The sequence below is a fragment of the Mandrillus leucophaeus genome, unplaced genomic scaffold, assembly GCF_000951045.1.
Source record: "Mandrillus leucophaeus isolate KB7577 unplaced genomic scaffold, Mleu.le_1.0 Scaffold145, whole genome shotgun sequence".
Taxonomy (NCBI): domain Eukaryota; kingdom Metazoa; phylum Chordata; class Mammalia; order Primates; family Cercopithecidae; genus Mandrillus; species Mandrillus leucophaeus.
In genome coordinates this window covers 761,704-784,644 of record NW_012101421.1, presented here as the reverse complement: position 1 = coordinate 784,644, position 22,941 = coordinate 761,704, and the positions used below count along the sequence as shown (strand labels likewise).

At 38.1% G+C, this 22,941-nt stretch overlaps 1 protein-coding gene across 3 annotated transcripts in view; it reads left to right on the top strand.

Moving 5' to 3' along the window:
• B4GALT6 (UDP-Gal:betaGlcNAc beta 1,4- galactosyltransferase, polypeptide 6) overlaps positions 1 to 22,941 on the top strand; it is a 76,347-nt gene that overhangs the window by 5,994 nt on the left and 47,412 nt on the right. For 2 of the 3 annotated variants that reach the window (XM_011974375.1, XM_011974374.1), the window contains exons 2-3: positions 12,329 to 12,445; positions 20,265 to 20,378. In XM_011974375.1, the coding sequence (XP_011829765.1) occupies positions 12,329 to 12,445; positions 20,265 to 20,378 (231 nt within the window). The remainder of the gene's footprint in view (positions 1 to 12,328; positions 12,446 to 20,264; positions 20,379 to 22,941) is intronic. The other variant, XM_011974376.1, reaches the window with a different exon arrangement.

Genomic DNA, 22,941 nt, shown 5'->3' with positions numbered 1-22,941 from the left:
TATAGACAAGCGATTAAATTTTTTGGATAGCCTAAGTTAGTATTGAGGGTAATTACAATGAGGCAAAGTTGAGGCTTATTGAAAAGAGAGAGAAAAAAAAGACCAACCTTCTAACCGACCTGCAATCAGTGAAATAAGTGGCCTTATGAGTGCTCCTTTCCTTACACATTATCAGGTGAGGGTAGATGACCGCCTCTTAAGGCTGTGATTACTCTGGAGAGGGTGTTTTGTTTGGGAGACTGTACAGACCTCTAGGATACCCTTAAACACTGGTGCTCAGTGCTGTGTTTATACTGCGTGCTTAGACTCTGCAGCACCCTGGCTTACCCTGCAAAAGGGCAGACCTGCTCCTCCACCTGTCTCCCACCCACATTGTCTTTTGTGACTCCTTTTCCCTTTCAAGCCTGCCTTTCATGTTTGTCTTAGGTAGAAATGTGGAGGTGGGAGGGGAGGCTGAGGTGAGACGTGTGGGAGGAGTGATTTTTCTAGAGCTTGGGTTTCCTAGCTCGCCCTTGGGAGTTCCTCAGGCCTGTGTGTTTGCAACATTCTTTTTCTAGTCCATTTGCTTGGCCGCCTTGGACCAAGCTGGCTTTTGTCACAACTGCCTGAGTCTGCGGTTTGCCAGCCTAAGCAGAGCAGGTTGTCCCCACCTCTTTGCCTTTCTCTTTTCTCCTTTCCCCCTTGTCCCTCTGAATCTGTTTTGCGTTTTCTTAATTCCTGGAAGACACGGTGATTTAATATTTAAAAGGCGTTTTCATTCCAATTCTGCCTTTTATCAGGATAATAACAAAGAGAATAATATACAAGTAATATAGTGATTCAAGTTGAAGATCGATTCAAGTGAAGATTGAGAGTAGGTTTTCTGAGGATACCCATAATGCCTTTAACATGCCTTTGGAAAATTAGGCATTTACTCCAGTTATAATGAGATATTTTTACCTTATATCTTGGGCCCACTGGAGACTTTCAGGTAGCACCCTGATTCTGTTTTTCTTGAGCATTTACATCCTGTATTGGGCCAGTTTGATTTGCTGTGTTTCATGGTCAGACTGCCTGTGGACATAATTATTTTTGGTCTGAGCAGAATTTAGCTCAGTTTGGTTTAAGATACAGCAATACCCCTCTTCAGTTGAAATAGGAGAGCTAGCTTAAAGGATGTTTATGTCAGTAATTATATTTTTGGCTGTGTAGCACAGCAAAATGTTTAGGAAAATATACTTGGTAATTTCAAATCTTAATTTTTAATTTTTTTTTCCTCCAGAAATGTAGTATGACTTTTTGCTTGCATCTTTGTTTTTATGTTTGATTACTTGAATTAGTGAAAGTCTTTGGCTTCACCAAATTGTTGTGTTATATATTCATTAAGGATGAAACAGATACTCCTATGTCCAAATGAATTGTGGTATATTCAAAAGCTTTGTAAAAGAAGATACATTTAAGGCCGGGCGCGGTGGCTCAAGCCTGTAATCCCAGCACTTTGGGAGGCCGAGACGGGCGGATCACGAGGTCAGGAGATCGAGACCATCCTGGTTAACACGGTGAAACCCCGTCTCTACTAAAAAATACAAAAAACTAGCTGGGCGAGGTGGCGGGCTTCTGTAGTCCCAGCTACTCGGGAGGCTGAGGCAGGAGAATAGCATAAACCCGGGAGGCGGAACTTGCAGTGAGCTGAGATCTGGCCACTGCACTCCAGCCTGGGCGACAGAGCGAGACTCCGTCTCACAAAAAAAAAAAAAAAAAGAAGATACATTTAATATAAGTTAAACTGATTTGGAAGGAAGGGTCTACTGTTTTACTTGTTACAAATGTTATGTTTAGAGAATTACTACAAGAAATAGTTTTCAAGTATGAATGTGCTTGAGGCTTATTTAAGGTGATATGCTTTAATAAGCTTATTTCCCAGGTCTTGAAGATTCTGAATCTGATTCATTTTTAACACATACCCAGATGATTCTGCCCACTGGAAATGATATTTCTGAAAAATACCCCAAATGGTGGGGAAAAAATATTCCTACTTTTCTAAATTGATTACTTACATCATTTGATTTTTTTTTTTTTTTTTTTTTTTGGAGACAAGTCTTGCTCTGTTGCCCCAGGCTGGAGTGCAGTGGCTTGATCTCAGCTCATCGCAAGCTCTGCCTCCCGGGTTCATGCCATTCTCCTGGCTCAGCCTCCTGAGTAGCTGGGACTACAGGCGCCCGCCACCACTCCCGGCTAAGTTTTTGTATTTTTAGTAGAGATGGGGTTTCACCGTGTTAGTCAGGATGGTCTCGAACTCCTGACCTCGTGATCTGCCTGCCTCGGCCTCCCAGAGTGCTGGGATTACAGGCCTGAGCCACTGCACCCGGCCGATACGGTATTTCATAGAACTAATCTTACCTGTTGAAAACCTAATTAACTTGTTTATAACATCATGTTTTACTGGCAATAGAGATGGCTATCATCGTGAAGAAACTTTTCCTTCAGAAGAGAAATGGACAGATACATTATTTATGCCTGCCAGGATCATGTGTTCCTTTATGAGTCTGCAGTGACTAGGTGATTGGGTCCTGGGTTATCCTAAATTTGTTTAGTGTTTTTAATTATTAGAAAGAGACATTGTAATTCACTTAAGAGCAGTAAAGCTTATTAAACTGTATAGCATTATAGGTTGTTCAGTGGAAGTAATTTCAAAACGTTTCCTAGCATTTGGCTAGAAAAGTCATTTTTATAATATCTTTACAGTAGTATATTTAAGTAGCTATCTGAAGTTTGTTACTATAACATGATATCTTGATTGAATACTATGGCCTGTTTTTATATATTTGAGGCAAATGTTAATATGATTTTACTGAAATCTTGTTACTATATTGCCTTCCTGATAATTAAGTTAATTGCTCAGAAATTATGACTTCTAATTATAGTGCAATTTTCAGTTTGACTCATAGGAAGATAAATTGGACATTATTTTCATTTGAATCAAGAGACCAAAGGTAGAGAATTAAAAGGTGCCTTGTTTACTGATTTGAAAATATGCTTTGAAAGTCTTTGAAATTCATTTCCTACCAGTTCCCTTCTCTGATTCTCGTTTTAGGCTCATTTTCCTTTCATGAATACTAAGTTGGAATTCTGAAAGGTATTTTAATTGTGAAAACACAAGTAAATTGAAGATGATTATAAAACATATTCAAATAGTTCACATTTTACTTCATTTTGATAGACTTCTTATATATTCTATACTTATATACTCTGACATCACTAATTTTCAACAATTTTATAATGTTTCCTGGGCCTGCTTATTTATGGCTTGGTCTTTCAGTCTGTAATGTCATTAAGTGAGTTTCCTGATTAGATTTTTAAGATCTGTTTAATTGCCTGCATTCTTCCTTCCCTGATTTCCTAATTTCCTCCTGATTCCACTTTCCACAGTGTGGTTCATAACTCTTAGGGTTCCTGTCATGCTTTAAAAAAGCTATATAGTTATTTTAAGTGAATTATACGGTGCATTAGCAAATGACAGGGCTGATGATAGTTATCTTTTGTTAGATAGTGTTTTCATATCACTAGGTTCAGAGTCTACTTTTTGAATTATCAACTAGGGTTAAAGTAGGCTGAACTAATGATCTGGTTGTTGCAAAAGTCTGTCTGATGTTTTAGACAGTTTGTGCCTTTGCAGGATCTTGGTTCTTTACACAGGAAGCCAAATGGCCCCTTAACTTTTGGCATTGCTTGGTAAACGGTAGGCAGTCAATAAATACGTGGATAAACATGTTTCCATCCTGAACATTTTTAGTAAGATCATTGGAAAAGTCAGTTTTTATTAAAAAATGTTTAACCTTGATCAGTATTCCAACACAAAGAATCTCCAGAAATAACTTAAGATTGTTAAACTGCAGAGTGGAAGTTGTAAAGACACCTGTTACAAAGATTTCTTGTCAGTTTTTATGTTTGCATCTGCAAAATCTGCAAAGCTTGAGTTGTTAGCTAAGATCTGAAATAGATCTCCCATATGTGATCATTGTATTTGTTGTTTGATAAAGTGGGGCTCTGAACACAGAATTCTTGCGGACTTTGTCAGCTCATAACTTGAAAAGTAGAGGTAAGGATGTTATATGTTAGTAATAATTTGCACTGCAGATTTCCTTGAGTCCATACCTGGTTTTAAATTATTGTTACCATGGTCAGACAAATAGTACTTTGACATAAAAGAATTTTTTTTTTTTTAAAAAAGCCTGGCACATCCTTGATGTTTGTTATTTTTTTGTTTTTAATCCAAGTAGTACCCATCTTCCTTAGTCCTAGCTGTAGTATGAATAATATTTCATGTATAGTCTGGCCTAACCTTGGGGTTTACACCATAGTTATTGAAGATAACATATTTTTCCTTTACCCACATGGATGAGTAATTCTTGGGGATTTATTGAACAAGAGGCTAGATATGGAAAGAAGAAAATTTTTCAGTGTCAGAAACAGATATTTAGAAGATTATCATAAATTCTTAGAAATTCTTAGAAAGAGGTACCTGATTCACATATCTGTAGTTAATATTGAGTGGTGCATTCAGATTTTTACTTTTGTCTATATTATTTCCTGTGTTCTGTAGATAATACAGGAAATCATTTTCTCTTCTGTAACTTTTAAGGATCCCTTCTGGCTTTCTCCTCCTCTTTGTATTAAAGGAAATCTGGTTAATCTCTCATATGTTGACTTCCCTTATAACTTTTTACAATGAAGATTTCTTTTTCCTTGTCTCTCCCTCTCCTCTGTGGCCTTGAACCAAGGTTTCTTCCAAATCCCTTCCCCTCAGAGTCACTCAGGCTTGTGCTTGAATCCTGAGTTGTTAATTCTACCTGTGTTAACTTTCTTTTGAGTTTGTTTTCTCATCTTCTAATGGACAAAATTGTACCTGTCATGGGGTGGTGTGTTATTTTCCTAGGGCCGCCGTAACACATTACCACATGTCGGCTTAAAACACCACGTTTATTTTCTCAAAATTATGGAGGCCAGAAGTCTGAAATTAAGGTGTGAGCAGGACAGTCCCTCTGGAGGCTCTGGAGAAAATCCTCCTTGCGATTTCCAGCTTCAGGTGCGTGGTGGCCATATCACTGCCTCTGTCTTCACATTGCCTGTGTGTGTGTGTGAAATCTCTCTCTACCTTTCTGTTAGAAGAGTGCTTGCCATTAGATTTAGGGTCCACCTGGGTAATCCAGGATGATCTCCTCATCTCAAAACCCTTAGCTTAATTACATCTGGAAAGACCTCTTTCCAAGTGTCACATTCACAGGTCCCGGGAATTAGGGTGTGGGCATATCTTTTTGGGGATTTCCATTCAACAAACTCCAGGTGGTTGTAAGAATGAAAGGAAATATAATTGTGTATGTGTACTTACATATATTTATATGTGGACTTCAACTCAGTGCCTGACCAAACTCAGCACTTAGTAAATGTTAATTCATCTACTGCTCTTCAGAAACCTATGCCCGTCAAGCTTCTATATCCCTGGAAGATTTCAGCAGTCAGTGCTCAGTTCTGAACGTTCCCTTCCACTTGGTCTCCCACCTCCGTCCTCGTTGGTGACCACCAGGATGTCTAGCTCTTGTCTTCTGCCCTCACTCCGCCTGGCCATGCCCTGGGTGTCAGCATAGCTGTGGCTTGCTCTCCTTTGCACCTCTCCAGACTGCAGCCTTCTTAACCTTCCGCTTCTAGAGGTTTCTCACCTCTGTTAACAGTTATGTCTCATCCTCACAATGACTTCTTGTCCTCTCACTCTCCTTTGCTTTTTTTTAAACTCTCTATCCCACTTGGCCCTTCCTAACTTCCGTTACTACCCATCTCCACTCAAGACAGATTGTCATTCCCTGGGTGTGCACCGCTGCTGTGCACCTCAGAGCCTCTGCTTAAACTTTCCCACCAACAGAGTGGTTTTCTCTCCTTCCTCTTGCTTCCTTTAGTGCCTAAAATTATTCACCCTTTCTTCTAGTTTGTTCCACTCAGGCTGCAGACATCCTCTTGCAGAAAACCTTCCCTTGATCTTGCTGATCACTTGTTTGCCTTTTCTGAAACTTGCTGCTTTCACTTTGTCAGTGTCCACTGAAATCTTTACTATTTTCCTTTTGTTTCCACTGCTTCCTGAAGCTGCTGTCTTGAAGGCTTACAGTGATCTCCTATAGGCTTTTCAAAGAGGCTGAATGGTATGATGGTCAAGGGCTAACTTGCTGGAGCCAGACTGCTGGGATTTGAATTCTGGCTCCACCACTTCCTAACAACTATGTGACCTGCGGCAAGTCATTCAACTCCATGCTTCAATTTCTTTATCTGAAAAATGGAAATAATAATAGTACTTGCCTTATAGAGTTGCTTGTGAGGATTAAATAGGTTAGTGTATGTAAAGTATGCTTGACAAAGAGAGTATGCTGAATTTTTTTAAGCTGTTGTTTTTAAGTCCTCCTTAGCATCTGCAGCATTTGACATGGTTGACCTCACCCTCTTCTTTAGTCTATTAGCTTTTTCACTGTGTTCAAGCTGAGATTAACTCACTTTGGGATCTTTTATCTTTGTGCTGCCTATTTGTGGTCTGTCTTCACCTTTTTATCTCCCTTTTGGATAATTTTTCCTCTGGGAATTTATCACGATAGTTCCAGCTTTTACATTTATTGAATGTCTCTCCAAATGGTATTTCTAGCCCTCTTTTAGCTTCGGTCCTACATTTATAACTGCATCCCAGATTGCCTGACCAACATCATCATCTCCCTCTCAAAATCATTTATTCACTTGACTTTTGTTAAGAGACCTGGGAACTGTGGCAGCATGTCATAGCAGCTAGGAACAGAGATGTCAGGATCACAGGGATGCTGCGTTGGTGTCCTGCAAAGCCCAGGAAACAGTTCTGGATCCCTGCAGGCAGGCATGTTCTTCTTGTCTTGAATCCTTGCAGCACTGTTAGTGAGCAAAACTGGATGTGGAAAGGGGCTGGGAGGCAGTTTTATAGCAGATGTGTCCCTTAATTTCCTTAAGTGAAGAATTAGACAAGTTCATAAATCTCTTGCCTTGCAAAGTAGGGATAGAATGCCTGGCCTAGAAGCTTTCATAAACTGTTGAAAATAGGTTTTATTATTTTTATTTTTTAAATTTTTTGAGATGTTATCCCCTGGGAAGCAGAACTGGTAAATAAGTTAGATTTATGTCTCTCAATGCAGAGTCAAATAGAAAATGAATGAAATTAGAGAACAAACAGCATGGTTTTAATTAAGCAGTGGTAGGTTTCCCTATTTGTTTTCTGAGATGAGGGTTCTTATAAATTGGAATAGAAAGACAAGGATTTTCTCTACCTAAAGACTTGCCAGTATGACATTACATTTTATTTTTTTGCAATCTATCCATCGGACAAAGGGCTAATATCCAGAATCTACGAAGAATTTGAATTTACAAGAAAAAAACAACCCCATCAAAAAATGGCAAAGGATATGAACAGACACTTCTCAAAAGAAGATATTTATGCAGGCAACAGACATGAAAAATGCTCATCATCACTGGTCATTAGAGAAATGCAAATCAAAACCACAATGAGATACCATCTCACGCCAGTTACAATGGTGATCATTAAAAAGTCAGGAAACAACAGGCTGGAGAGGTTGTGGAAGAATAGGAACGCTTTTACACTGTTGGTGGGAGGGTAAATTAGTTCAACCATTGTGGAAGACAATGTGGTGACTCCTCAAGGATCTAGAACTGGAAATACCATGTGATCCAGCAATCCTATTATTGGGCATATACCCAAAGGATTATAAATAATACTGTGATAAAGACACATGCACACATATGTTTATTGTGACACTTCGCTACAATAGCGAAGACTTGGAACCAACCCAAATGTCTATCAGTGATAGACTGGATAAGGAAAATGTGGCACATATACACCATGGAACTATGCAGCCATAAAAAAGGATGAGCTCATGTCCTTTGCAGGGACGTGGATGAAGCTGGAAACCGTCATTCTCAGTAGAAAACTATCACAAGATCAGAAAACCAAACACTGCATCTTCTCACTCTTAAGTGGGAGTTGAACAAGGAGAACACAAGGACGGGAACATCACACACTGGGGCCTCTCGGGGGTGTGGGGGTTAGGGGAGGGATAACATTAGGAGAAATACCTAATGTAGGTGACGGGTTGATGGGTGCAGCAAACCACCATGGCATGTGTAAACCTATGTAACAAACCTGCACGTTCTGCACATGTACCCCAGAACTTACAGTTAAAAAAAGACATTACATTTTATACTACTACTGATAAGCAAGTTTTGGGTTTGGGTTAACATAGTTTTACGTTTGGAAAGCAGACAATTGGAACCATTCTCATGCTGGTTTAGTGTGTCTTGCAACCCTTTGACATAGCACTTTCTTCCTGTTAACGACCACTCTCTATTTAAACACAGCTTCATTCCCTAACGGGTTTTGGTCTTTAGGGATTAAACCCATGAGGACCATTAACCTGAGGAATGTAACTCAGCTGTAAATGATTTGGAATAAATAAATAGATTTTCCATTTGGAGAAATTGGTGTCTAGCTTAATTTTGGTCTTCATTTGTCTAATGAATAGTAAATGCATTCTTTTTCACCTTTGTTAGAGGTACCATAAAAAATCATTTTTAAGGCCAGGTGTGGTGGCTCACGCCTATAATCCCACCACTTTGAGAGGCTGAGGTGGGCGGATTGCCTGAGCTCAGGAGTTCGAGACCGGGCTGGGCAACATGGAGAAACCCCATTTCTACAAAAAATTAAGTGGGCGTAGTGGCAGGTACCTGTAGTTCCAGCTACTTGCGAGACTGAGGTGGGAGGATCGCTTAAGCCTGGGAGGTGGAGGTTGTGGAGAGCCAAGGTCGAGCTACTGTACTCCAACCTGGATGACAAGGTGAGACCCTGTCTTTAAAAAAAAAAGAAATCATGTTTTTTAACGGTTTTGTTACCTACAAGTTAGATAAGTTAAAAAGTTGTTTCCAGGAAACACAATAATGCATATAATGCTCCTACTTAGCATCTCATTTCTTAGGCCAGGATCAGTCCTGGAAGTAGAACTTTTTTGCCTTAGGCTGAGTTCTAGTACTTTGTAGCAGGTTTTCTTTTCACAGTTTGGTGTAGCACAAATATAAGATGTTTATATTACTGACAACAAATTTCATATGTAACTTTAGGATTAAATAATCCAAGGTGTTGGAAACCAGGTGTCATTAGTAATCTGTGTGATGCTGCCCCACCCACATCATTTCAGTTGAACTTTGGGTCTTCATTTTGGCCGAGTTGTTAATGTTAGCTTGTCTTTTATTGAACATTTTCCTGCATTTTTGTTGGCCGTTCTTTTAGTTTTCTTTTTTCTCTTCATGTCTTTTCTTCCAGTTTTTCATAGTTATCAAAGATGAATTTATTGTTGTAGATACTTTCATTATTAAAAATTAATATGGATTAATTCAATTAGAAAAAGTCTAAATGTACAAGAATGGGATCAGGAACTAATACGTTTAAAAATAGAGGAAAATAGAATTGAGATACTCAAGACAGATTATTTAAATATAAGCAATGGAATACACAAATATGACAAGTCTTATAAAAATAAAAGGGAGTGCTTGCTCTGGCAGCAAATATACAAAAATGGGAACAATACAGAGAATATTAGCATGGCCCCTGCATGAGGATGACATGTTTATTTTCAAATTTTACATAGAAAAGAAAAGGGAGAAAATAATTAAAAATCAAAAGTAGAGGAGATTCAAAAATTATATAAGATTATGCATAGCTTTACCTAATTTGAATATCTCAATGAAATTGTTGAATCTCAGGGACGAAATACTCCAAATTGAATCAAGAATAAGTAGAAACTGAAATACATCTAATACAGTTTCTGGCAGAGGGCAGGCATTCAACAAATCAACAAATTGAATACATGAACAGAGAGGAATTGGAACAGGCATCTGATTACAGCTTTTTTTTTTGACAGAGAGTCTCGCTCTGTCACCCAGGCTGGAGTGCAGTGGCACAATCGCCGCTCTGCTCACTGTAACCTCCGCCTCCTGGGTTCAAGTGATTCTCCTGCCTCAGCCTCCCGAGTAGCTGGAGCTACGGGCATGTGCCACCACGCCTGACTAGGTTTTTTTTGTTTGTTTTTTTTTTGTTTTTAATTTTTTAGTAGAGATAGCATTTCACCATGTTGGCCAGGCTGGTCTCATACTCCTGACCTCAAGAGATCACCTGTGTTGGCCTTCCAAAATGCTGGGATTACAGGCATGAGCCACCAAGCCCGGCCAGATGACGTCTTCCTTTTATGAGAAGTCAGTTCAAACTTTTAAGGGCTTAATATCTGTCACACTGTATCAGTTGTTTCAGAGTTCAGAAAATGACAGCAATGTGTACAGTCTATTTTATGAAACCAACATTAAGAACAAACCATAGAAGGCGAAAAACCCAAAAACCTTACTTATGAATATATATTTAAATTGTTATGAATAAGTTTTCCCCCATATGATCTATTTATTTTAATTATTTTCAACTTTTATTTTAGATTCAGGGCATACACGTGCAGCTTTGTTACACGGGTATATTGCATGGTGCAGAGGTTTGGAGTATGATTGATCCTGTCACCTAGGTAGTGAGCATGGTACCCAATAGGTAGTTTTAAACTTCTGCCTCGCTTTGTCCCTCCCTCTTCTAGTAGTCCCCAGTTTCTGTTGTTACCATCTTTATGTTCATAAGTACCCAGTGTCTAGCTCCCACTTAGAAGTGAGAACATGTGGTATTTGGTTTTCTGTGCCTGTGTTAATTCGCTAGGATAATGGCCTCCAGCTGCATCCATGTTGCTGCAAAGCACATGATTTTGTTCTTTTTTATGACTGTGTTCTTCATTCTTTTAAAGTCCACTTAAGTACAAAAATGTAGTCAAAATGTGTTGTATTTGTATTTGTATTTGTAAACTAGTATAGTAAATTCAGGTGTAAGCAAGTTAAATCTAATTACAGGACTACTTTCTAGAAAGCCTGTAGACATGCTCTTAAAAATGATACCTGTAAAGCTTAGGTGAAACCTGGATTTCTGTTTCTCTCTTTTTTCTGGAGGTGAAAGAAAAGTTTTATTTTACTCTGTTTTCCTAGTAGTTTTATTTATGCTCTGCTCGTATGTACTTTGAGCAAGTTCACATTTACATAAGAAGTGGGAAAGACGGTAGTAAACATTAAATTTCTCTCATCCCTCTATTCCATCTGGAGAAACTAGAGCAGGACTTAGAAATTAATCAGCATTCTTAATTTTTTTCATTCAGCATTCATCTTTTGAGAGTGTCATTACTGTATTCAGAGACAGCTTATGTTAAAATTGAGTCATTAACTGAGACTTGCAGTTTCTTGGTTTTTGCCATGATAGTGAGCCTCTGCCTCTCATCTAAATGGAGTTTATGATTTTTAGCTTTGTGTTTAGAGACTTTAAAGAAGAATGCACTACTTGCACAAGTGCCTTGTGGAAACGAGGAAACTGAGATCCAAGGAGCTGTACAAAGTTATGCACAGCGCTAACAGAATTGGGACCAGGAAAGGAGTTTCTTACTTAGTTCTGTGCCTCTGGGGAGTCTGGACATCTCAAAAGTTAGGGATTTTTGTGATAAAGCTTTGTCAATTTACCAGTTTCTCCCAGCAGAGGAAATTTGGAGCCTATTTTTGAAGCACTTATTGTGAAGAATTAAATTGACTCGCTTTAAAAATACACATTGATTTTGATTTTATTTGCTTTTACCCTGCTGGTAGATAGATTTGTGATTGAAAGGGAGTGTAAAAGTTTAATTAACTCTTAGAAGTGTCCCAAAGAGATACTTATCCCAGATCACCCCTCTCTGCAAACACATCAAGAATTTTCAGGACCATTGCAAGATCTTTGTTCATACATTATGGGATTTATAAGGAATCCTAGCTTTTGTGAAGTTTTTGGTAGGAGGAAATTAATATTTTAATTAGAGAAACTGAATTATAACTAAGATTGTAATAAAATGCCTTTTTGAAATTTCTAAGTATATTTTTATAGTAGAAAATCACTTATGGATATGGGGTTTCATTATGATATTTTAGTTTGTTCAGTTAGTTTCATTTTATTTGATAGGTGGATATTTCAACTTTTTTTGTTTTTATTGCTTTTAAAAAATCAGTTTGTTTTTGTCAGTTTTTATGGTAGGCAATATTTTGTATTTCTCTTTTCCCTTTGGACGTGCTGATTGAGTCAGTTTATGTTTATTGGGCACTTCACCAATTCTGAATATTATTTTATTAAATATTAAAGCTTACTGAGTTGTGACATTTTTTCTCTATTTTTCTTTTATAGCCAACACATATCTCTTTATGGTACAAGCTCGAGGTATAATGTTGAGAGAAAATGTGAAAACAATAGGTCATATGATCAGGCTGTACACAAATAAAAACAGTACGCTCAACGGTACAGGTAAGACTACTTCCTGCTTTACCCCTGTAGTCACAAAGCAGTAAACCAAATCTTTTACAGTCTGTTCTGCCTTCAGGTAACTTCCTGTTAAAGATGAAGGTATCTTCCCCTAAGCGTCCTGGCAGATTATTTTACTGTGCAAATCAAGACCGTTACCTATTTTAGGATGTATGAAGGTGTGGTCACAAAAGTGATGAGATTTTGCACAAACACTTAAGTTAATTCTTGCAAACAAAATATAGAAAGCAGCTTCTACTTTTTCAATTCACATATTGTATTAAAGAGAAATTAACCAGAGAATAATTTATTCATCTTACTAAGCCATACTACCATCTCTCTTTATGTTCATTCTAGTTCCTAAGTTGTTCTCCCAACTAGGTCTAGAAAATAGTTGCTTTTAATTATAGAAGATTGTTAGTAGTTTTGTGGCCTTTTTAAGGAGCTAAAGGAGAAATTTTATAAAATTGGAAATTGGTAACTACTCTTGTCTTTTTATTTTATTTATTTATTTTTTTGAGACGGAGTCTCGCACCGTCGCCCAGGCTGGAGTGCCGTGGGGCAATCTCGGCTCACTGCCAACTCTGCCTCCCGGGTTCACACCATTCTCCTGCCTCAGCCTCCCTAGTAGCTGGGATTACAGGCGCCTGCCACCACGTCTGGCTAATTTTTTTTATTTTTGGTAGAGATGGGGTTTCACCGTGTTAGGCAAGATGGTCTCGATTTCCTGACCTTGTGATCTGTCCGCTTCAGCCTCCCAAAGTGCTGGGATTGCAAGTGTGAGCCACCGTGCCCTGCCTACTCTTGTCTTTAAAATGTCACCTGAAAGTAGAAGCTGCATTAGAATCCCAGGAGGTTAAAATCTAATAGGCTGAACCAGTGATTTAATGATGGTAGAATTGATGTAAATAGATCTCACTGTTGTGGAAGAATGTTCATGCTCTTTTATGGCAGCGTTGCCACAGTGTCTCCCAAAGTTATTAGGTGTTACTTTAAAGGATTCAGTGGGATTGTCAGTTGTTGTACCCTTTATGGTCTCATTTTGAAGAGGTAAAAATAAAGATTTAATTCGTGTTAGTAATTCTTCCTTGTGTCACTGTAAACCTACACATTCTACTAGGAGAAAGTCTGTCTTCCAGCTGTAGGTGTTCTTTCTTAAATGTATGTCAAGGTGGGTGATAGTTTTAGACCCTTCTAAAAATTCAAGAGTGTGACATATTGGTCTCAATGTAATATCACATGTGCTTTTATAAAATCCAGTTTAGTCATTTGCCTAATATGTTTATGATGCCACAAATCAAAACACTCTTGTTTTATTTTAATTTTTTAACCTTGAAGGATTTTTTTTTTTTAGAAGGACTGTCTCAACATAGTTGATGTTTTAATACTACAGTAAAAGTCTCGTTAACTATTCTTTAGCATGAATGAGTCTTCTGAATAGTCGGTCAATTTTAGAAGTTTAAACATTTTAAAAGCTTCTGTAGGATTTGTGCTGGTCGAATAAGTTGATTGTAAAAATGTTCACTGAAAGTTTGTTCAACTGAAAGGAAATAGATATCTCTAAGTTGGTATATTTGTGGGAGTGCTAAAAATTTGTGCATATCAGGTTGTTTTCCCTGGGATATGAATAACGTATATGTCTGGATATTGAGCATGATTAGGAGGAATGATTATATGGACAAGACAGTCTTTTCCCATAGTACCCTGCAACTGAAAAAAAAAAACTTTGAAAACTTTTCATAGGGTTCCTTTACTGATGGTAAAACTGTTCTCAGGAAACAGTCATTGTATACATTAGGGATTAAGTTTGGATGTAACAGAGACCTGTCTGTGGTGGTTTAAACACATGAGTCTTTCTGTTCTTATGTGAAAGAACTCTGCAAGTTGGATATCTGTGGCTGGTTGTGGAGGCTCCTTAAAGTAAGTCATCACACTTCATTTTCTGCTATCCATCATGTAGCTCCATGGTTAACTCATAGTCTAAGATGGCTGCTTGGGTGCCATCTTGGTGTTTGAACTTGGGTCAGTAGGAAGGAGGAAAAGGAGAACAAAGAAGAACAAATAAGGGACCCCTTTTCTGGAGCCTTCCCAGAGGTCCCATACAGTATTTTTTCATACAGTTAATTGGCTAGAACTTAACTGCATGGCCACATGCAATAACACTGGGAAATATAGTCTTTGACCAGAGTGTGCTGGAATCTAGTGAAAGTGGCATTCTGTTACCTAAGGGGAAAGGGAAAAATGGAGTTTGAGTCAGCAATGAGGCTCTGCCATGTTCATTTAACCAACATTTACTGAATATAGGTAGTATATTTAACCAGATATTGGAAACACAATATTAAGAAAAACAGTCTCCTTTAATATGAGGATCTCTAGGCCTCTGGGAGAGATGGAAACAGAAATAATTATTTATAATGCAACTGGTTATTTCTGCATAGACTTCTATAGATACAATATCCAAAAAAGAAGATAATGGTCTATAAGGTGTACAGAAAGCTAACTGAGCTCTAGAGGAGAATTGATTAATATGCAGTGGCTCATTTACAGTTTAACACTAAATGATAAAAGATTGTGATAGTTATAAGCACATTTGATTTCCAAAAGGGGTTTTTAATCCTGTACCTGCCTTTCTGTGGCATCAAAATACAAATAGATGTATACTATTTTTGTAAAGAAATTACACACTCTCATAATCAGATGATGCCGTGTAGCCCACAGAGCCAGTCAAATTATGAAAACAAGATGTATTCAGTGAATTCATCTAATTACTGAAGAAGATAAGGGCCATGCAATGTTAGAGTGGATAGGTTTGTTGGAAATAACCCAGCATGCCTCCTCATTTGATGGATGTATGAATTGAGGCCCCCAGACACTGCCAGACTGACAAGACAAGTTAATGGGAAACAGACTAGAACTCTCATCGGTTTCTAACACCTGTTTTAAGCTGCTGTTTAGCAGGAAAATAAACACCATTAAAAGGTGTTCTTGGGTCCTGTTCTCCTTTTCCTTTAGGTGATAAGGTCCAGTGAGAATTACTAGGGGATCCATCTGGCAGTTTTCATTCTTTGTTTCCCTTTTCTTTGGTTGTGTTTCTGGAAGGGAGGAAGAAAGCAGGGGGCCCAGAGCTCATCTCATTTTTATCCATTCATTAGATGAAATAATGTCTACCTTTTGTAGCAGTTGTGGTGGATCCCAAATGCATCTGTCATGCATAACCTTTTAAAATGGTTCCTGACTTTGAAAGCAGTGGTTATACATGATGGACATTGTTCACCTAACCACTTTTGTAGGAATAATGATTCTGTGGGTTTATTACAGTGAAATCTCTAGAAGCTTAAATCATTATTGGCTGTGTTATCATTTGTGAGGTGTTTATTTACGGTATGTTCCTACTATGTTGTAGGTACTTTTCTTAGGTGCTAGAAATCAAAGACAATTTGATTTTAATTAAAAGAGATATTCAGAATAATAGATGAGTTGGTGGATAGACTATATACACATAATACATTGAGAAGACACAAATACCACTGAACAGAGTACTCCAGGAGTGTGGAGGTGTTTCTCTAAGTCTGGCAGTGAGTTGAGCTCCTTACGATGTGGCCAAGAATAGCACATGTTTAGTTCTAAAACTTGGTATTCAGTGAAGTGAATATAATGATATTGCGTAACTTGAAGGCTCTTAAATGTGGTTCTTTAAAAACTAATAAAAGTGATGGAATGTTTACTTCGTGATTCAGTCATTCTAGCACTAAAATAAAAAGTAGAACAATTCTTTCTGGCCCTCCTGTTGCCATTTGACTCCCCAGAAGGAGTTAACAGTTTGTTTTGCGGAAATGTCTAGAGAGCAGAGCACTTCTGTGAATTGGATGCGGGTTTAGAGAATCATAGCATGTGGCTAAGAGAAGGGGCCCAAGCATTAATGATAAAATGAATAAATCATGCAGAATAAGAAAATACTCTTATTTAAAGTTAGTGCATGACATTAACAAAAGGATTGAATGAAAACGTAGATATTTTTCTGCCTCAGTATTACAAGAAAATGAGCCTTGTAACATCTCAAGGCAGATGACCCCCAGGGACAAACTTACTCTTTTGGTTTTTTTTTGTATTTTAAAATATTGTTATATCATAGTTGTATATCCAAGGACGACCTTATTTATTGTCTCATTCTTGTGAATGTGTAGTGTATAGTATGTCCTTAATAAAAATTGAAGAGATTCAGAAAAATGATCATCTCTATATAGCTAGCCCATCTTTTTCTGGTGGTATGTGCAACAAAAGCTATAATATGAGCTCTGTGTGTGTGTGTGTGTGTGTGTGTGTGTGAGAGAGAGAGAGAGAGAGAGACAGAGAGAAAGTGAGCGCACGCTAGCTAATTAGTGAACAACTTGCCATTCACTATATTGTTTTAACTGCTCACTTATTCATATTGAAAAGCACACTAACTTTCTTGCATTTTTATTTTAAGTAGAACTTTTTATATTTTAAAAGTAGAAAAGGGTATAATAACAACAGTCTCCTAGCTTACTCCTCCCTGAGTCCCAATCCTCAGAGAACTAACAATTTATTATCTTTATGTTTCTATCCTGCTGTCTCTTGATTTATCAATTTTAACTACTTCTGTTATGGAAGAAAGACATTTAGTATTATAGTCTCACCCCAATTTTACGTATCCTTATCCCCAGTATAATTACATGACAATTTAAGTTCAATCGGTATTGTTGATGTTGTTAAGAGAATGTAGATAATGGTTTGTTTTCCTGAGTCTAGTTGTAATTATGTTTTGTAGACCTGTTTATTTTTGTTGATGTTACTTGTTAACTCTTTTTTCCCTCCAGTTTGCAGAACCTTCTTAATCTGTCACTGATTTTCCCTTAGGCACATGAGTTGACCGCTGTAAGGGGGGTTTCCAAAATTCCCATGCCATTGTCTTCTCTCTTCCAGTGCTGCTTTTGAGAAGTCTGTTGACGATCCTGATTGCAGTTACTGTTCATGGACCAGTTTTTTCTTTCTGGAGACTTTTGGGATCTTTTTGTATTGTTAAATTTCACAAAGAGCATCTTGGAGCTTGGTTTTTCTTCTCTTGCTGGGAGCAGTCCCATCAATATGGAATATCTCACCCTTCAATTCTCCAAAATATTTTTGTATTATTTCTTTGATAAGTTGTCTTCCTGCTATTTTCCTTTCTTTTTGGAAATCCTATTATGTATCATCATTTCTCTCTTGTTTTTCAATTCTTTTTCTTTCCTTTCTGTCTTTCTGGGAGATTGCTCTGACTTTATTACAATGCTTTGATTTGATTTTTTAAATTTTGGCAAACTTACTTTTAAGAATTCTTTTTGTGTGTTTTTCTTTTCTTACTGTCTCCCTCAAATAAGAATGCCTTATCTTCCTTTTCAGGAATATTGAAGATAGATAAGTAACTCTAAGGTGTAAATCAATGAACTTGACTAGACACTGTTACAGAACTCATAACAATAGTGATCTTAAGCAGTTTTGGTGGGAGTGACAGAAACCCAATTCATGCTCATTGCACTCGCTCCTACCACTAGCAAAGTAGGAGTCCCCATAAAAAGAGAAGCCCTTTAAAAAAAAAACTTGAATTTTGGTATATATCTATCTACATATATATATTTAAAGTATCTTAAGTAAAGAATCAGGCCAGGCATGGTGGCTCACACCTGTAATCCCATCACTTTAGGAGGTTGAGGCAGGAAGATTGCTTGAGCTGAGGAGCTGGAGACCAGCCTGGCCAACATGGCAAGACCCTGTCTCTGCAAAAAATACAAAATTAGCTGGGTGTGGTGGTGCGTGACTGTAGTTCCAGCTATTAATAGTTGGGAGGCTGAGCTGGGAGGATCACTTGAGCTGAAGAAGTCAGTGCTGCAGTGAGCTGTTATCATGCCACTGTACTCCAGCCTGTGTGACACAGCAAGATCCTGTCTCAAAAAAAAAAAAAAAAGAATCAGAACTTTTTTGGACTTCCTTCCACTTGCTTTTGCTTGGTATCTTTAAATCTTTCAGATACATGCGGAATACATTGAGCATGGGCTACCAGAGTAGTGTCTGTGGTCTTGGTGTGTCACTGGGCATATAAAACGATTAATGTTCACTGAATTTCTCCTCCCCTTGTCATTTGGAAGATTTTCCTTGTCAAATGCTTGCCAGCACTCCTACAGGGAGAGACAGTGGGGAGGATTGTCTCACTGGGGCTTTCCCACTTCCTGATAGAATAGGCCTTAGCAGTTGTACCATCATTGATCTCTCTCATGTTCGGGTTTTCTGGGAGTGCATTTACCTTAACACTTTACTGATGCCCAGTGAAATTTGTAACTGGGGTTTCCATGCAGTTCTTTGGAATTGGACCTTCTCTTGTGGCTTCTGTTTCTTCCTTGGTGCCCGACCTGGAACCTTGGTCCATCCCAACACCCACTGCTTAGCAGCCGTGGCAGGGCCTCTTTCATTCGACAGCCTTGCAGGTGGCGTGAGACTCTGCCCTGAAGTACTGTCCTGACTCCCACGCTGCATCCTCACCAACTCCATTGTGACAATGACTGAATATTGATGTTAGGGAAAGGTGTGCAGGGGAGGTGCTTAGTTTTCTTTGGCTCATCTCACATACTTCCTATCTAATTTGCAGGATTCTGTCATTAGCCTATGGTCAGAGGGTTTAGCTCCTACATTGTCTCTCATTGGAGCAGATTACTCAAGATTCAAAGAATATCTTCACATTTTCCTAAAGTGTCTGCCTGAGTTTCACTTTCTGTGGTACATAGTTTGTGATCTAGGAGACAGACAATAGTTTAATGAGCTGTTTCCATCTCTCATTTCTTACTCATTGCACGTTGATGTCATTCTCTTAGACCAGCTTCCCTACATAACAGGAAACCTGCGTGTCATGATTCCTAGAGTTGCGTCTCAGAACTTTGCTCCAGAAAGGGACTGAAATGTGATCTCTCTGGTTCCACATTCAAAAATTCTAAGCCTGTGACTCTCTCATGGGTCAGGTGCTCATCTCTAATCGCTCATAGCTACAGTTACTAACTATTTCTATGGGCCAGGGATTGTCCTCAGCACCTTACACATTTTATCTTATTGAAGTTTAAAAATGACAGTATGAAGTAGGCATAGTGGGAAACTACATCATGTCCTGCCCTGTATCACACGGCTACAGTGTGTTGGAGCGAGAATTTGAACTCAGGCATTTGACTTTGGTGCCGTGTATGCAGTTTAACTTGCTAACTCTAAAGATAATGGGCCTAATGTAACGATAGCTCCAGGGCTCCCGCGGGGCTGCAGCCCGCAGGCTGGGAATGACTAACTTAAAAGGTTTAGAATGAGCTGTATTACAAAAGTAAGTTGAGTGGGTAAATCTCAGTTTCTACAGTGTGAGGTGGTAAGAAAACATTACTCCCACCCCTCTGCTCTGTGGATGCTAGTAGCAAGCACGCAGCAGTTTGGAACACCCATGGCTGTGCCATAGTGGAGGGGATTCCCTGTTATACTTTCACACTCCCTTTAGATCGGGCTCAGCCAGAGGAGGGATGGGAGCAGGTGTTCTCACATGGTTGCAAATGGGACTGCTATGTCTGTGTGCAAGGATATAAGGGTGTGCTGCTCTCTAGATGTCTCTTGGGAAATCATGCGGAGAGGTCTGTTCCCAGCAGTAGTTTGCTGTTCTGTAGTTCTTTAAAGATAATTGATTTTAAGTACTTCTGTAGATTGTGTGCTGTAGTTTTCTCACAGTGACAGTGACGTATTTCTTTCCAGGGACAAAGCAAAAGGCCTTTTTGTTTTTGTAACTCTTTTCTCTCTCTCCAAGATTATCCTGAAGGCAATAATTCAAGTGATTATCTTGTTCAAACAACAACGTATCTTCCGGAAAACTTCACATACTCACCATACCTCCCCTGTCCAGAAAAACTGCCTTATATGCGTAAGTCGTCATCTAATTTTGACTTAACTATTTACTTGTGTTACAGTACGGTCATAAAAACCACATGATTTGAGTGCAGCAGGATCAGGTCATGTGCACCTGGGTGCAAATGTTTGTATTATGCAGCATGTTATTTGAACTTTTTTTTTTTTTTTTTTGGCAAAGTGCTTTTTGAAGGGGGATGATTGAAAAGCTGAAGAAAAATACAAAGGGAGAAAATGACAAATACCCATCTTGCTCCCACCCAGTTTTAAAAACGAATACTTTGGCTAACCTATGTCCAAGTTCTTTTAAAACAGTGTTTAAGAGAGTAATTAATGTGTAGTCTACTTTTGAATATGTTAAAATGTTCCTGGTTAAGCAATCCTTTTTGACTACCATCCCCAGCACCGACTCTGCATTCCTTCCTCAGAAGTAACCTCACCTCTACTGAGAGTTTGCTGAGTATTCTCACCGGTTATGAAAATTGTTTTTTACATAGATAGATGTCTGTATAGAAAATAGATATTGTTTCAAAGGAGAATTTATGTAAGTTGGTCTTAAAAAGTGCATTTCATTCTTATAACTTGCTTTTTTACATACTTTTTTGAAAACTACCCATGTTACTACATATAGATCTAATTTTTTTCCCTTAACTATTATTGTGTAGTAATAGTCTTTGTATAAATGTATCACATCTCATTTACCTGTTTTCCCACTGATGGACTATTTAGGTTGTTTCAACTTTTTGCTATCACAAAATAGCAAAAAAAATATATATATATATATATATATATGTATGTATGTATGTATGTATGTATAAAGAACAACAGAGTGTGGGTTTTCCTGTGCATGTATACTTGAGGGTTGATGGCTAGTGGTGGAATTGCTGGGTAGGTTGGCTCAGTTTTTCCAGATTTTGTCAGTTGCTCTCAAAAGCAGCTATACCAGTTTATATCCATAACAGCAAAGCATGAATGTACCACTTTAATACAGATGGACTTTTAAATTCTTGCTAATCTGAAAGATTAACAAATGGTTTCTTATTGTTTCAATTTTCACTTCCCTTATTCCTGGTGGGTTTGAGTAGGTTTTCCCATGTTTGTGTTTTTAAATTTTCTCTCCTGTGACTTGCTGCATCATGGGCTTTATCAGTTCCTGGTTGGTTATTGTGTGTTGGTATTGATCTGTAAAAATTATTTATATTCTGGCAGTGGCCTGTTTTCTGCTATGTGTTTCGTAACTATCTTTTCACACATTCGCGGGCTTCTCATTTTATTTTGTCTTTTATTTTATGGAAGTTTAAAATTATAACATTTTCAAATGTTTTTATCACTTTACCTAGGGGTTTTGCTTTTTTTTTTGGTCTTAAAGCTTTTCTTACCCTGAGGCCATACAAATAAATACCTTTATTTCCTTCTAATGATTTTACTATTTTGTTTTTAACCTTTGTGTGTAATATGTCGTAGTGATAAAGCTACTGTACTTTAAATATATATTTTTAAAATCATGAAGATAATACATTATCATTATTTAAAAAACACTATACTGTACTCTCAACACTCAGAAGCTACACAGCTATTATTTTGGCTTTTCTTTCTTTTTTTTTTTTTATGTCTTCTACCCCTGTCCCATGATTTTTAAGCATACTTTGTACGTGTAGGTTTGTATCTTGGATTTGATATAATTAAAGATTTATATAAACATCTTTTTGAATTGCTTATTTATCCATATTCTGATGTATTTGGTATCTGTTTTTTATTCTTTACACGAGCTTTTTAAATTGAGGAAATTCGCCTTTGCCTATCGTATTTGTAGGGTTTATTTTAGTTTATTGTTGATAGATATTATATATCGATAATAAAAAGAAAGATTGACCTAATATCATCTAAGGCCATGGCTTTTAGTCTTGAGGGTACATCAGAATCACCCTGATCATCTTGTCAAGCCTCATTGCTGGTTCTTGCCCTCAAGTTTCAGACTCAGCAGGTGTGGAGCGGGCCTGAGAATCTGCATTTCCAACAAGTCCCGCAAGGTGATGCTGTTGCCGCTGAGCCTTAGGCCACGTATTGAGACCCACTGATCTAGAGTAGTGGGCCTGGTCCCTGGTAGTTAAGAAAAAAATTCTCAGGTGATTCTAATCTTGCTGTCTCTTTGCTATACCATAATAAAGAATGGAACTCAGTGATTTTTATGGTTGTCATTACTTTGTTATTGCAGCCTTGTTTTCTTAAAAATGAATACTTTTGTCTGTGTAATACCGAAACCACTGGGTAATGCTCTGTTGAAATATTGATTACAATAATTTCATCTTCATAATTTTCATATTCAAGGTTTATAGTTTCAGGAAATCTTTCTGTTCTTGATTTAGTTGCCATTTTCTTTAATTAGTGCTTTATGAGTACTAATTAAACTCTATTTCAAAGCATCTGTCTGCCACTTCCTCATTCTGGTACTCCTCTCCTCCCGCCCCACAGCCCATTGTACCGTCTCTGTCATGGTGACTGAGAGATTGCGTCGTGCGTGGCTGCTGTGCACTGCCTTCACACTGGGGGTGGGGAGCGGCCTCAGCACTGCTGCCCCT